Source organism: Lagenorhynchus albirostris, chromosome 12 (genome assembly GCF_949774975.1).
Source record: "Lagenorhynchus albirostris chromosome 12, mLagAlb1.1, whole genome shotgun sequence".
NCBI classification, from domain to species: Eukaryota; Metazoa; Chordata; class Mammalia; order Artiodactyla; family Delphinidae; genus Lagenorhynchus; species Lagenorhynchus albirostris.
This window is the reverse complement of record NC_083106.1, coordinates 1,729,732-1,745,047: the sequence shown is the minus strand read 5'-3', so window position 1 is coordinate 1,745,047 and position 15,316 is coordinate 1,729,732. Positions and strand designations below refer to the sequence as shown.

General features: G+C 51.5%; 1 protein-coding gene across 10 annotated transcripts in view; it reads left to right on the top strand.

Moving 5' to 3' along the window:
• Window positions 1–13,785, top strand: part of AFDN (afadin, adherens junction formation factor) — a 138,535-nt gene extending 124,750 nt beyond the window's left edge. For 7 of the 10 annotated variants that reach the window (XM_060168315.1, XM_060168316.1, XM_060168309.1 and 4 more), the window contains 4 exons: window positions 4,290–4,403; window positions 7,502–7,775; window positions 10,927–11,011; window positions 11,838–13,785. In XM_060168315.1, the coding sequence (XP_060024298.1) occupies window positions 4,290–4,403; window positions 7,502–7,775; window positions 10,927–11,011; window positions 11,838–11,991 (627 nt within the window). In that variant the 3' untranslated portion in view covers window positions 11,992–13,785. The remainder of the gene's footprint in view (window positions 1–4,289; window positions 4,404–7,501; window positions 7,776–10,926; window positions 11,012–11,837) is intronic. The other 3 variants (XM_060168317.1, XM_060168314.1, XM_060168311.1) reach the window with 1 other exon arrangement.
• The last annotated feature ends 1,531 nt before the right edge of the window (window positions 13,786–15,316 follow it).

Sequence of the window (15,316 nt, the reverse complement as noted above, 5' to 3'; positions counted from 1 at the left end):
AGAAGCCCCGCGACCCTGCAGCGGCCCCCTGCCCCTCCAGAAGCGCCCCGGGTCTCCCGGCCCGCAGGACGCCTCCCGGGCCCACCCGGCGCTGCGGCCGCGCCTGCTGGCCCTGCTGACCTCTGAGGGGCAGCCGGTCCTGCCCCCTGCAGACAGGAGGGGAGCTCAGCCTTCACTGCTCTAGGCGGCTGGGTGACCGCTTCTGTGGCCCTCCCGTCCGTGACAACTGCAACGTGCGCAGACGAGAAGGGCAGGCCTAGTACCCGATGTCGTGTAGACTGAGCGTAGAGATCCTGGCCAGGATATTCTGGGTTCACATTTAGTATTCTTTGTGCTTCACGAAAACGTCTGCTGCTCATCAAACGGTTACTGCGAACCATCTTTCAAGGAGACGCTTCCGAGACCAGCAGTCTCTCAGCTGGCCCGTCGCAGCTTCGTCTCCTGCCAGTTGAGTGGTTCATCTTCCGTCTCAGATGACCCGACAGCTCACGGGAAGAATCCCTCCCCCTTGGGTAGAGCAGGGAGGGGGTGTTTTCAGAGACGCTGTGGGCTGCCTTCTTGTTTGGCCTTTATGTAGAAATTGGCCATGGCCCTCCGGAGCATCTCCGGTATGGAAGCAGTTGGATTAGACGCTTTGTAGAAACCTCAAGCGAGCATCAGTAGGAACCTTAACGGAGAGTTGTGCCTGTGGAGGGGCCTGTCTCAGAAGGCAGCGGAGCGTCCTCTGCCTGTTCAGGTGGGAGACCCTGCCAGGATGTTGAGGCTGGAGGGTAGACACAGCCCACCTTCGGGAAGCGTCAGTTTTATTCAAGGAGGAGAAATAAGTTCATACTCAAACCAGCATGTGTGCGTTTGGGAGTAGAACACGGAGTTCCTGTGGTTGTGTCAGGGGGAGAACAGCTGCCCTAGGCGAACATCAGATGTCTGCTCTGGGCTGCTGTGAGCCACGCTTCTTACCTGTCTCTGCTGCTGGAGTAGGCCTGCACCTGTAGGTCTCCCCTTAGAACTCTGGACAGAATCATGTTCCTTCAGTTACAAAGAAGGGGACGGCTGCACCCGGGGCAGGGAGCCCCACTGACGGAGGGCCGAGAGCCGGTGTCGTCCAGTGGCAGCCCTTCCCGTTTGCTGATGGGGAGGGCCCTCCCTCCAGAGGGAAATTCCACCACCCACCCCCCCGCCCCGAGACGAGACGCGGCAGGAAGCTGCGTGTGCTAGGACAGGACGCCAGAGTCCTGTCCTAATAAGTGGCCTATCGGGGCCTCTTTATCTGGGGGCCTTAAAGTTGTTTTAGGGTGAGTATTTTTAATGGGTGGGAGCATAAGCAGAAAAGGCCTGCAGAGAGAAAGGGTGATGTGCTTAACAGACTTACAGTTGCTTTTCAGAGAAAATGTCAAAAAGTAAAGGATGTTTTGGCCCCGTTTTGTATTCAGATATTTCAACATGAAATTAAAGATATAAGTTACCGTATTTTTGTGGAACAAAAGTATAAAGTATAGGGCTTCCCTGGTGGCGCAGCGGTTGGGAGTCTGCCTGCTGACGCAGGGGACACGGGTTCGTGCCCCGGTCCGGGAAGATTCCCCAAAAAAAGTATAAAGTCTAAACACACAGATCTCAACGTACTATTGTTTTAACTATTTTTTTCGGACTGCCTCAGTATCGCAAGGCCTCGGGTCAGGCTTGCGTGCTGCTTTCAGAATCCCAGCCTAGTTCTTGGCTGGAGTAGCTTCAGTCTGGGCTGTCTTGACTCACTCTATAAGAATGATTACTGTGTCTATTCAAGCCTAGTTTCCCCAAGTAGAACTTCCTACGAGACTGTTTTGATAGCATGCGACTTTTCGTTCCTTTAATGTGAAACAGCGAGCTTGTCTGCGTTTCATGTAACCTCACAGTGTTCAGGCCCCGTCAGGCACTGGCTCTCAGAACCATTAACTTCCCAACGTAAGTTGAAGTGCTCTTTAACTGTTGTGAGACGTAACCGTACACCTCGGTGTACCACCCGGCTCTGTTATGTGGGGAAAAGTAAGAGGTTCTCTTTTCTCTCTCTTTTTTTTTTTTTTTTTTTTTTGAGTAAAGCAGCATAGTTTTGAAAAGCAAAACAGCCTGTGTTTTGAAAATGAAAATACCTGAAACAGCTTATCAAAGAGTGGAAAGAAACTGCCTTAGTTCTAACAGCACTGGTTCATTTGCTACCTTTATAGAAACCAGTGAAACAGCACGAGGGAAAGGCTCCTCGTTTACCACCGTCAGGATTTTAAGGGAAAATGCCTGTTGATAGATTTATAAGATAGAGTTCTGTACCTTTAATTATGAGAATTGAAATTGCTCTGATTTCTTAAAATTATCCTGTTTAACTTAAAAGAGCTGATTCAGTGTGTACTGATTTTCTTGCTCAGAACTTGTTTTTCATTAGGTCTAAAAAGTACTGAGAGAACATAATGAAATTAGTTTTTGCTTTATTGGGTAACAGAAACACTTCTGATGCATTCATGCAATTTTACATTCTTCCACAAATTACTTTTCTGTAGATGTCTAATGTGATCAATTGCTTTTTTATTTTGTTATTTTTATTTGGGTGCTGTGTCCCATAATTTGTGCTGATGACTCTAAAATTCCTGGTAAGTCCTTTCCTCTGCGTTTCCACGCAGCAGGGCACTTCTGACTGTTTCCGTGCTTCTTAATCATTAGCATCTACTCCTGCTACAAAACCTCCAAAACCTAATAATTATCCTAGCATCCTTCTGGGCTTATACCTAGAGTATACTAAAGAGGTAGTTAAATTAATTTGTTCTCCTTGAGAAGGGAATTTTATTTTTTTTCTGAGATGTTTTATTTTTGTTCACTGACATGAAAAAGCGTGATTACACAAGTTAGTTACTTTCCCACCAGATACAGTTTTTGTTCCACAGAAACCAAGCAAGAGTCAAGTTGTTCGGTTTTTGTTCTTGTTTAGGAAAAAAATACACTCCAGTAGTTCAGATCCAGAAGTTAACGTTTTCTGGGTTTGCTATGAATAACCTACAGAGTAACTAGTGATTATATAGATGCAGAAGTACACCTTGAGTGGTTTTATGTCGGGTTCCTGCAGTGGTTAGAGGTTGAACTCGATGGCCTCAGTGCTACTTTAATGTAAAATTTTGAGTCACCTCTTGTGCCACGCCCAGGTCTGGAACAGAGAAGAAGTAAATGGTGAATGCGAGCTTTTCCAAGTCGCCGTTACCTTAGGCTGTAACTACAAAAGTAGCTGTAGCCTACGGACATGGCGAAAAGAGACTCTTACTCTGTTCTCCGCTAGTCAAATGCGCTTTTAATTCACGGCTCCCTGAGGCGTTTTCGACCTGTAGTGTACAGAGGCGTGTGACCAGGAGGGTACAGGAGCTGAAAGCCGAGCGTCTCAGGTGTTTGAAGGTGTCCTTAAGTATTTGAATGGTATGAAGGACAGATACTAAATTTGTTTTGTATTGTGTCAGAAAGGCAGAACCTGAAGGACGAAAGACAGACAGCGATGAGGTGATGAATTTTAGAACAGTAGGAAGGCTTTTGGACTAGTAGTTACCACTGTCCTGGGAGGCAGGCTGTAGGCCCCACACACTGAAGGTGCTCGAACAGGATGGACAGTTACTTGACAGACATGTAGCGGGACAGAGTTCCAGTAAGGTTCCTCCCAAATTTCAGCTTCACGTTCTGTGAATCAGACTTTGGGGGATCCCTGAACTGGGAAGGAATTCTTGGCGTCTGGGGTGGGACCCAGAGGGAACGGACGGCAAAGGGCCAGGACGGGCACGGGCGGGAGGAGAGCTAGAAGCCGTGTCCCTGAGACGAGGCGGCCGCTGGCCCCCTGGAGCTTCTGCTGCCCCGTGGGCCTCGCCCCACCCCCATCCAGAGGCTAGTTCACCTGCCACGGGCCGCGAGAGCGGGGAGTCTTTCTTGACCTTCACGGTGGAAACTGAACCGGGGCGAAGGAAGGGGGTGGGCCAGTGTGTCTCACGGCTCCGTACGTTGGAGCCTTCTCTGCCCCCACGTGAGCTGCTTAAGCTGAGTATGTCCCAGTGAAAGAACTGTGCTGTTTCACGTGTGAGCGTCCAGGGTAAATGCCTCCTCCTCTGAGCCACAGTCGATGGAAGCGTAGCTCTGGAGCGGTGGGGACGGAGTCGTTAGGTGGCGGGCTCTGGTGTCCGCCGTGACCTCCGCCTGGTGTCTGTTCTCAGCCGTGCGTGTGCTTGTGTCGTGTGCGCGTCCTGTGTCTGGCGCTGGGACGCTCCGGGCGCGCACTGAACGGGACCTGTCCTCAGTTGCAGGACGAGGAGCGGCGGCGGCAGCAGCAGCTGGAGGAGATACGGACCCGGGAGGCTGAGCAGCGGGCCCGGCAGGAGGAGCAGCGGGCCAGGCGCGAGGCCGAAGAAAAGGTCCTGGTGCTCTGAGGGCGAGGGGTGCGCGGCTGAGGGGCCCGGGACGCGCAAGGGGGCCGCCGCTGAAACTGGAGCCCGGTCAGCCAGCCGGGCCCCGGCCCTGTCCTCTGAGCTGTCATCCACTTTTCCCCCGGGCTGTCCCCCTCCCCCTTCTCCAGGCTGTCCCCCTCCCCCTTCTCCTCCTGCTTGTCCCCCTTCCCCCTTCTCCTCCTGCTTGTCCCCCTTCCCCTCCTGGCTGTCCCCCCTCCCCCTTCTCCTCCGGGCTGTCCCCCTCCCCCTTCGCCTCCTGGCTGTCCCCCCTCCCCCTTCGCCTCCTGGCTGTCCCCTCCCCCTTCGCCTCCAGGCTGTCCCCCCTCCCCCTTCTCCTGGCTGTCCCCCCTCCCCCTTTTCCTCCAGGCTGTCCCCCCCTCCCCCTTCTCCTCCTGGCTCTCCCCCCACCCCCTCTCCTCCGAGTCTTGTCGCTCAAGCTTGTGGACTGTGGGGCCTCTGTTTGCTCGGGGCTCTGGTCTTTGCTGGACGGGGTCCAGCTTGTCACTGTGAAGGTGACAAGTGTCCAGTTGTTCACAGGGAGGTCGGGCCGTGGGAAGGACAGGAAACTAGGAAGTCACTCTGTTAACCTTAAGGGTTTCAAATCGGTTATTTCATGACTTAATTCTGGTCAGGGGTGAAGAGAGCAAATGGCTTATAGAAAACACGATACAAGGACATTTAATTTAGTGTGTAATCTGGTAGATATCCTGAGTTATCGCTTTGTTTCCGTATGTGGGTTTCTGAGATTCAGGTAATCCTTTTAATTGCCTTTAACATGACAGCACACTTGAGCTCCCCTGAGCAATGGGCGCTTGGTGATGCTGCCCTCCAGGCCCTGCCGTCTGTGGGCGCGTCGCCGTGGCTCTGGGCTCGCTTCTGGGTCTCTCCAGGGCTGGCCGGTCCCTGGACAAGGTGTGGGAGAAGCTGGCCTTCCGTTACTTCCCTTCTGTGAAGGCGGGAGCTCTGAGGTCATGGCTTCTGGTGGGGAAAGTCCAGCGAGCACCCTCACGGCGCACCCTGCAGGAGGAAGCTTGGGGGGCTCTGGCAGTGACGGGGTCTGTGGGGACGCGACAGGCAGAGAGCAAGACAGTGGAAATGACGGATGACTTGGTTAAGTGCGAGCCAGGTAGATGGCGTGGGCACACCTGCACTGAAACGAGCCATGTCTAGTCTGTTGGCCTTTGCCACCCCGGTCGTCGTGCTGTCGGCCGTGCCTGAAGAGCTTGTGCGCTGCCCCGGGTCGGGCTTCGTGGTGAGGCTCCCCTCGAGCTTGTCAAAGTCAGTAATGCGTCTAAGGAAATGGGGTTTCCACAGTTTGAGCCACTAGACCCGGGTTTTACAGTGTCTGTCGTGCTGCTGTCCCGGGGCTGCTCGCAGGGTGTGTTTTCCTGGCCGGGCCCCTCAGCTGTGTGTCCCACCTCTGCCTGAGCCCTCGGCCACCTGGGAGTAGTGCCCGCGGGGAGGCGGCCAGGCCGTGTTCTCCACGTGGGGAAATTCCTGGGTTATTTGACTTTTTTCCAGTGTGTGTTCTCACAACTCGTGATTACGTCAGGTGCACCTGTGTGTGGGTAGCTGCTTCTATAATTGAGCACTCAGTGTAAAAGGAAGCCGAATAACCTATTTTTTATAGAGAATGTCCAAAATTGATGGGTTTCTCTGTCCTAGGAAAACGTGCCGTTCACTTCTGGGTAGAATGACGTCTTCTCGGCTCATGTGCCTGTATACCTGCTCTTAGTGTAACTGAAAGAACGTGTTGTGGTTTCCCTAAAATGTGACCAAGTGAGCTTTGTTCACATAATACTAAGATTCCTCACAACTCCTCTTAAGCTCTGCGGAGGTCGTTCCAGATTTAATTCCCCACTCTAAGAGAACGCTCATTTTGTGTAGAAAATAAGGTAAAAATGTTTTTCCTTCAGGGTGTCTCAACATAGTGTAAGAAGATGAAGTGAGAAATGGGGCCCAGGGCCAGGATTGAGGCTGGCATCTGTCCTTAGCGTTTTCTCCCTCAGAAGGTGAAGCTTTGCCCACTGTGTACTCGTGTGTGTGTGTGTGTGTGTGTGTGTGTGTGTGTGTGTGTGTGTGTGTGTGTGTGTGTGTGTGTGTGTGTGTGTGTGTGTGTGTGTGTGTGTGTGTGGTGTGGAGGGAGTAGGGAGAAGACACTGTGCAAAGTGAAATGGGGACTAAAAACTTTAATCCTAATAGACCAGCAAGGCCCCTAAAATTAGTCCCCTTCCGTTGAATGAATTTAAAGTCCACTGTACTTCCGTTCTGTGCACATTGTACATTGAACATTCCTCAAGTTAAGGCAGATTACTGTTTGATCTTTCAGCTCTTTTCTTCTTCACTTTTTTCTTGTGTTCTGAAACTTTTGTCAATCTTTAACAAAACTGTGCTGTTACTTTTTTCAATGTTAAATTAACACTGTCAACTGTAGTTTGTGCAGATATATGTCAGAAAAAATGTACAGTCTGTGTCAAAATATATTTGAATATCTTGTTTCCTGGCTCTCTCAATTTTCTGTCTGGCAGGGAGTTTATTAAGATTTGAAATACCAATTAAAAACTGTGGAAAGCGTATTGGTTGTGACCTTGGAAAGATGAGTAATGATTTTTACAGTTCGGGGTTTCCTAGTCGCTTCCCTCTGAATACCTAGAAGTCAGCCAGGTGACGTAATCACGTCCTTCTTGTCAAGGAAGGACCGCTCTTCTGAGCTTACTGGGGTTCGGTGGAAAAGCACACAGGGCTGCACTTCGGGGGGTACCAGCTCTAGAAAGGCGGGTGCAGCCTAGCTTTGGGGTGCCTGTGGCTTTAAAGTCGGGAGTGACAGGTAAGGCAACAGAAGGAGAGAGAGAGAAGCGGCTGGGGATGGGACAGCCACGTGGTACCTGGGGCTGGGGCCCTGACAGCTCCTCCATTCCTCCCTCCCCCGTCCCCACGCGGTCTGGCGTCGGAGACCGAGTCCCAAGGGAAGACGGTGTCCGGGTCCATCCGCCGTGGTGCTGGGGGACCCGGAGCAGGCCCGTCCCTTCCTGCCCGCTGACCTCGCGCTTCTGTCCACGCCACAGAGGCGACAGGAGGAGGGGTACTACAGCCGCCTGGAGGCCGAGCGGCGCCGACAGCACGACGAGGCCGAGCGCCAGCTGCTGGCGCCTGAGGAGCTGGGCCTGGGCCGCCCTCCGCTCCCGCGGGGCTACGAGCCCTCGGCCCCCGCGCCCCCGCCGCCGCCCCAGCGCGCCGCCTCCCACCTGCAGGCGCAGGTGCTCTCCCCCGACGCCCTGTACACCGCCAAGCTCGTGGCTTACACCGAGGAGGACGACGACGAGGACGGCGGCCCGGCAGGTCAGGATGCGCCTCCCCCCGCCGCGGCGCCGGCCTGCGGTGGCGTCTTCCTCTCCAGCCCGCCCCCCGCCCCTGCCACCAGGCCGAGCTTCGGCCGTCTGTCCGGCAGCCCCTCCGCTCCGCCCGCCGTGGCGCGGGGCTCTCCCTGCCCCACCGCAGCCGGAAGGCCGGCGTTCCTGCTCTGGGGCAGGCCCTCTCAGGGCGCCAGCAGCGATCTCCGCGCTGGAAACCGTCCCGTTTCCGCAGCCAGCGGCAGCGGCAGCCCTCCTCCGTCCCCCTAATCGCTTGAAGCGCTGTTGGTCCCGGCCCGCGTCCCCTACCTCAAATAAGTGGGTGCGCGCTCGAGCATCTCGGTGTCCACAGTTAAATTTCTTCCTGTCGCTAGCGCCATCGGCCCCTGTGTACTTCCAGCTGTTTAGCACACGCAGAACTTCGTGTTGCCGGCTGAGCCGCCCTGTCGGGGTGGGTGTGAAGCGACCCCTGCCCGAGCCGGCCCCGTCCCTCCCCGTCCCTCCCACGCTCATACGTCCCGGCCCTGCTGGCCAGGCCCAGGCGGCGTGCGGCTGCCTCTGGCCGTGACCCTCCCTGGACCGCAGAGCACACCCACGGGTGCTGCAGGCCCGTGTTCCTAATCAGCTTTGGAGACAGCGCTGAAAGTTAGATTGAAAGTACAGCTGTGCGTTATCAAGATTCAGGCTTCAGCCTGGTCTGGCCACTTTAAACATTGGGAGGCTGGCGGTGAACGTGCTCTAACTGAGTCTTCTCGGTTCTGCAGAGTCCGTGCATCGGGCTCCCGGCAGTTCTAAAAGAACTGAATAGTCAAACTGAAGTAACCGTGACTCGTAGGTAAACGAGTTTTACTAGGATCTTTCTTGCCACCTGAGTCAGAGCTCTGAGTCACTTGGAAGGTTTAGTAGATAATCCTTAGGTCGAGTCACTTAGAAGCCAACGTTAAATCTTTTTGTAAAATTTCTGTTGCAAATATCTAGAATGTGGTACCTTGAAAGACCTGTGTGATAATAGCAATTTTTGAAGCAAGATGCCATCAGATTACAGGCTGAACCTTAGCTGTTTTGTGAGTGTCGTGACACAGATAAATAGGTTTGGTGAGGGATATTGTAGTGCGGAGTCACTTCTAGCCATCTGGGCTTTCAGTCACATCACTAACCCTTCTATTTCACACTAAAAGTACCGCATGGGAGCAGGTTACACCCTGCGTCTGGTCGCTCCTGCTTCTTGAAGATTCCTCGTAAAGTGCAGAGCTGTGTGCGTTCTGCCCTCGTGTCCGCCAGCTCCCCCACTGTCTCGCCCTGTTCAGCTCCCCCCTCTGCCATGAGCCTCTGTGGCCTGGACTCGGTTCTTCCCCTGATGCTGTGAGGAGTAGGGTTAGGGTACGGATTGGAATGGATGATGTCAAATTTTAGCATAGCAACGTGTTAAAAAATGTTCTTCACTAAAGCTCTTTGAAAATGATTTGAAGAATGTGTAGTGTTGGGCTTCCCTGGTGGCGCAGTGGTTGAGAGTCCGCCTGCCGATGCAGGGGACACGGGTTCGTGCCCCGGTCTGGGAAGATCCCACATGCCGCGGAGCGGCTGGGCCCGTGAGCCATGGCCGCTGAGCCTGCGCGTCCGGAGCCTGTGCTCCGCAACGGGAGAGGCCACAACGGTGAGAGGCCCGCGTACCGCAAAAAAAAGAAAGAAAAAAAAAAGAATGTGTAGTGTTACTTCATATATAGTCAGCCGAAACTGTTCGATATTCTGATTAAAAATTCTGAAATTTTTCAAGAACTGATTTTTACCAGTGGGAAGAAGCAAGTATTCTTAAAGCTCAAAAGATAAAACACAACGTTTTTAAAGCAAAATGAAGGAAAAATGTAGAATTAAAATTGAAAGCTTTCCACTCTGCAAATAATTTATGTAAAGGCCCGGAACAGATTACTTTAAGTTAGAGATGTGTTTCTCTTTAATCTTTTGAGTCTTGGCGGAGGGTGACTTCCCGGGCCACGATCCGGTGGCCTGCGCTAACTCGTGAGGGAAGATGCGGTGCGTGCAGGGACCCGTCAGAAGTGACTGAGCTCCGTCTTGGACGTATCAGACATGGCTGCACGTCACACGCTCCTTTTATAGAGGGAAGAAAGAAACATAAGCATTCATTTTTGTGCAACCTGTCTGAAAAGGATAATTTTAGTGTTGAAATATTGTGATAGTTCTGTGGCCTGTTTAACCCAGTGCACGACACTGTCAGTGTTTGCTGAGTACTTTGAGCGTTTATTCCTTCACCCTAGGTTATAAGCAAAAGATTTTTCAAAGTGTGAAATTTTCTTGCTGATGTTAACCGTTAGCAGAAATACCTTAGCACCGATTTAATCGTACATCCTTAGCGGCACTATTACCTACATTCGGATGCGTCTGAAGCTTTTTACGTGCATCTTCCCTTTTGATCCTCAGCAGCCCTTTGCGGTAGACGAGCATGTGGTGCTGGTACCAGGCCGGCCCACGTCACTCGCCCACAGTTACCGGCCGGGCCGGGCAGGTGTCTTGACGGCCACCCCGTGCTGATTCAGGCCTCCTTTTTGTTTTGGCAGTGATTTTGTACACGCAGCGTTAGTATCAAACGTCAGGGGGTTTTGGTACCTCATTCTTTCCAAAAGTTTTAAGAATTCTAGCCATTTATTTTGTGGGGGAACAATTCAGTAGCTGTCCTGAAAAGAGGAGCATTACTTCTTCATCTTCGGGTTACGTGTGCTGTTGGTGATTTTGTAAGAAAATTCTTAGTGTCAGGAGTGTCTGAAAAATGTTGCCGTCTCCCCACTTGAGTCAGTCTTCTGTGGATTTTATCGTGAATTCATGATACTTACACATTTTACCTGATTTGAACTTTTCGACTGTTACCCCCAAGACTTACGCTGGTTTCCTCTCTAATAATAAAAGGCAGCAGGCCAGGTACTTAGCGCCTTGTGAGGGTCCTGGTTGGGTTGCTCAGGCCACCGAGGGATGTGAATGTCCAGTTGTTGGATCTTTTCCTGATTTGAAGAGCCTTCGGCTGCTTTATTCAGGACTTAAAGACGTCATGAGCACTGCATCTTCATCATGAGTGAAGTTTGGGAACTAATGCAAGTACTTTAACTTTGACTTTTCCTTTTATGGGAAAGGACCAAACTCTTACGTGGGATCTGCTGGAACACTGATCGGGGCCCATGACGTTTATCGCGATCCGAGAGAGAAACTGTCTAAAAGGTATTTGCTAGAACTTGCTAGAACTGAACTTGTTGTGCTGGACGAGTGTCTCGTCCTCAAGGACTTTTTGCTTGCACCACCGTTTATGAGGCTGGGCTGAAATGTCAGACTTCGTTGTCAGCTCAGGTGTTTCTCATTGTACAGAACTGCGTGAGCACAGAGGCTTTGTTTTATCTTGTGTTGCTAACGTAGTTCTGCTTCAGACGGTGCGTAGGTACCAGGCTTTCTGGTCAGAACTTTAGAAGCAGCTGGACACATTGCTGTTTGCTTCCACCAAAGAAGGTCGCAAAGTCCAGGGCAAAAAGCCCAGGTGTCCTGATGGACCGCGAAAGGCCGCCCCCTCAGGCTTCAGCGAACGTCCTCAACTAGGTTTTAGTCAGAACGGCTGATGCCCAAACAGTTCTTAAGTCATTGACGTTGAACTAACCCAGAAAAGCTTTAGCATCTTACTATAACTGTTTATGAAGTTAGTATGTTGATAGATGCCTCTCGGATACATGTAGGATTCATTAAAATGCTGGGTTTGGAAACGACCCTCTTTAGTTCACCTCAGCTACTGAGCAGCATCTGCTTGCTGAAACTGAAGTCGCTGGCCTTTTGAGAGTTGGGTGTGACTGGAGAAAGTTAACATTTTAGTAAGGAGAACATTTTGCCCTTTTTCTACACGGGTTTAAGTACAGCCCACAGGCAGGAGTATGAGAAAATTTAACAGAGAATGAGTCTTTGTTCTAAATTTTACTTAATTGCGCATTATGTAAACTTAGCTACTCGTTGACGGGTTGTTTCTCTTTTGAAGAGTAACCCTTTGCATTTCCTTCCAATGCAGCCAAGACGCAGATGTAGCTGGGGGTCCTGGAGCCCCTGAAAACCTGACGTTCAGAGAGCGCCAGCGCCTCTTCTCCCAAGGCCACGACGTCTCCAACAAAGTGAAAGCCTCTCGCAAATTAACGGAGCTGGAGAACGAGCTGAACACGAAGTGAGGACGGCCCTGTGTCCAGCCCAGGCCTCTCGCTGTGCTTCCGGGCTGCGCCTGCCCGGAGGATGGGGCGGGCCACCTTCCCAAGCCACTGGTGATTCCTGTTTCTAGAAGCGTTGGCATTTGGAAGCGTTCCAGCGCTCAGAAATTCCATTTTATTTTACCGAGAGAGTGTCATTTCTACAATTTAGACCCTGTCTGCTTTCTTCATTATCTGACGCCCACGAAGATAACTTTTTCTCTTAGTTTCTCTTTTAGAGTCTGGGCCTGAAAGGGGGCAGAATGAAGGGCAGTAGAGGATAATGAGATGCTTCTTCTCCCCTGTCTTCCCCCAGGGAGCACGAAGAAATCCTATTTCTGTTCTTTTTCTGAAACCTTATGTTCGCTTATCAGACAGAGTAGCTTGAACTCCCCAGGCTGTCGTTTGCACTGTGTAGCGGCACCTGCAGTCTCTTTTGCAGGAGAGTCAGGTTTCGCCTTCCAGGAGGGACCACGCGGAGACGCGCTTGTGTGCTGAGGAGTCCACGGCTGGCGTCCTCCTGTCCCTGCAGCCAGGAAGCAGCCCAGACCCAAGCGTCCTCCAAGTAAGATGCTCCATTCTGCGCCCTACAGGGACAGCCCTCCGGCTCAGCTCTAGGATTTGATTAAAACAAGTTTCTCCAAGAAGAAAATTTTGAGGATTTAAGCTTAGGAAATTTTATTTTTATAAATATCAGATGATTATTATACCAGTAAGTCATCGGTGACTTTGAAGGTGGCGGTTACGTTAGAAAGTTAACTGTCTGAAATATTCCAAGGGAATCTGTAAAAGAGGACATCTTTACGGAACAGTGTTGACGTGAATAGGAACAAAAATATCTAAGAAGAGTGAGCGCTTAGTAGGTGACACTTGAGCACAACTCGGAAACTGAAAATTTGGAAGAGGACTGGATTTACATGGATCTGCTGCCAGGGAGAGGAGGGGGCTCGATCGCATTCGGCATCTAATTTAAACACTGTAAGAGAAGTTCGTATGGCGGTTCAGGCTCTTCGTTTACATTCTAATAGAGTTATTTAATGTTCATGTACGGAATTATTAGTTACCACTGTCACTGCTGCAGCTGTGAATACGTGGCTGGTGTTGGGGAAACGGACCTCACTTTGTTTTATATTATGTGATGTTCAAACAGTAAATTACTTTGTGATTAAGAGCAGATGTTCTATTTGACAAGCCCTGCTGTGGGCCTCGATGGTTTTTCTGTACCACGTTGTTCTCTTGCCAGGAGGTGTGTTAGGAGAATACGCACGCTTTCACGAGAGCTGTATGGCAAGTCATTAAAACGCGAGTGTAAATAGTTTCTGTGTCTGTCAGGTTCTTACTTGGAAGTGTGCTTTTAGCAGCTCCCTTGTTACGTAAGAGAGTAAAGTGGTTCTAAGTGTTTATGAAGGATTTGCATGCTTGCTCCTCCCAGACGTCTTGAGAGCACTGGCAGCCTTATGGGGACTAAATCCACGCCTTCTTTAAAGAAAAAGATGCAGGTGAACTATTATTCTGTTAATATATAGAAAAACAACAAATACACCTAAGTACATGCAAGTACATGTAAATATTTACACGCAGGGATATTGGTATGTGTGGTTGTAAACTCGTACACGTGGATTTGGCCGTCCTTGGACGATTAGGTCAAATGTGAATATGTGTAGAAGTGCGTGTCATAACTGTGCATTACTATGGAGAAGACATCAGAACTGCTGTAGTTTTCCATTTCTACTGTATTTCATTGGCAACCTATTTTTAATAAACTTTGTATGTATTTAAGTGTATTTGCTATGATTTTGACAGTGCTGAAAAGATTGCCTTTGTGCTATCAGTCCCCCTCCTGTCTCCCACTCCCGTCCACTCATCCGTCCACCGGGCATCAGTCCCGTCCCGTGTCAGTCGGGCGGACGTTCTCCATCCCGATCGCACGGACGGACGGACGGAGGGTCGGAGGGTCCAGGTCCCCTCGGCCGCGGCTCCAGTGCCCAGCCTGCGGGCGTCCAGGACTCGCCTTGCGCCTCGGCTGCTCTGTCCTGCTGGGCACCGAGGCTGCTGCTCGGTTACGCCGTCCCACCGTTGCCCGTGTGTGTGAACCGGATGCCTGTGCCACGTGCTTGAGGGCAAGGGCCCGCCCACCGGGGGCTCGTGGTCGCCTGCGTGTCCCGTCCACCTTCACCATGGCCTCTGAGCGGGGCTGTCGGGTTTCAGGAAAGACTTTCCCAAAGGAAGGGGCATCTCGGTGGTAGAAACTCAGGAGACCTTCTCGTAGCACCGGCTGTTAACATGTTGGGACTGTAAGTGTTCACTTTTAGTATATTTTAAGGCCCAAAAAGGTACTTGAAGTCGGGAGAACGAAAACGTAATTAAAAGAGACGGTGTTAATACTGATTCCGTTTCATTCCAGGGCCACGGTTCTGTTGCTTTTAATGGCAGTAATGACTCTGCACCCCAGGGGTCTGTCCGCTGGGTCAGCGAGCACCAGACAGCTTTCCAGTGTGGCCGTGGGACAGTGGATTCCTCTGCTTTGCCTGTGGAAAGCTGATTTCAAAGATTTAGGTACACATTTAGGGTAACATTAGGCCCTGGCAAAACTGAGGTGGGGGCTTGCAGAAGGGAAGTAGGTACAAAGAGTGACCAGTTCTCATGCCTGTATTCACGCAGTTTATTCAAAGAAGTCATGTAACCCCAGAGATGTATATTCGACTTGAAACTGGGATATAAAAGCCAATTTCTTGCGCAGTTTATTCAACAAATATGCCTTATGAGTGCCTACCTGTGAGTCACTGGTCACCCAGGTGTCCCAAAGCAGATCTTGGGCGACAGAAATACATGGTTCATTTACATAAACGTAGTAACTATGAATTTGCATAAAGAAGATGTCCAGGGCACTTAGAAGGTTTACTAGGAGGACCCAGTTGAAATCACGGAGATGGTAGACTGAGAAAACAGCCCTCCCTTTGGGAGACAAGACTGTTACAGGCAGAAGGGGAAACTGAGGCAAGGCTGCTGCCCTCAGAGCAACGGGCCAGGGCGCCCGAGCCCAGGCAGAGCAGTGCCAGGGGGCGCAGGCTGGACATGCAGCTTCCTGCTGGCTCTGAGCAGGTGAGGGAGGAAGCCAGCGCCCTCCTGAGGGCGGCTCTGGCCGCCGTGGGGAGAAAGGGCAGGCGGCGTCTGCGGGGTGACAGGGACCACGCACGTCTGGGGCTCGCCCACAGTGGGTTTCCAGCTTGAATGACCCAAGTGGATGATGGGCTGCTGATGGAGGTGGGAAAGAGGAGGGGCCGGGGGCGGGGGCACGGCTGAGGTCCGG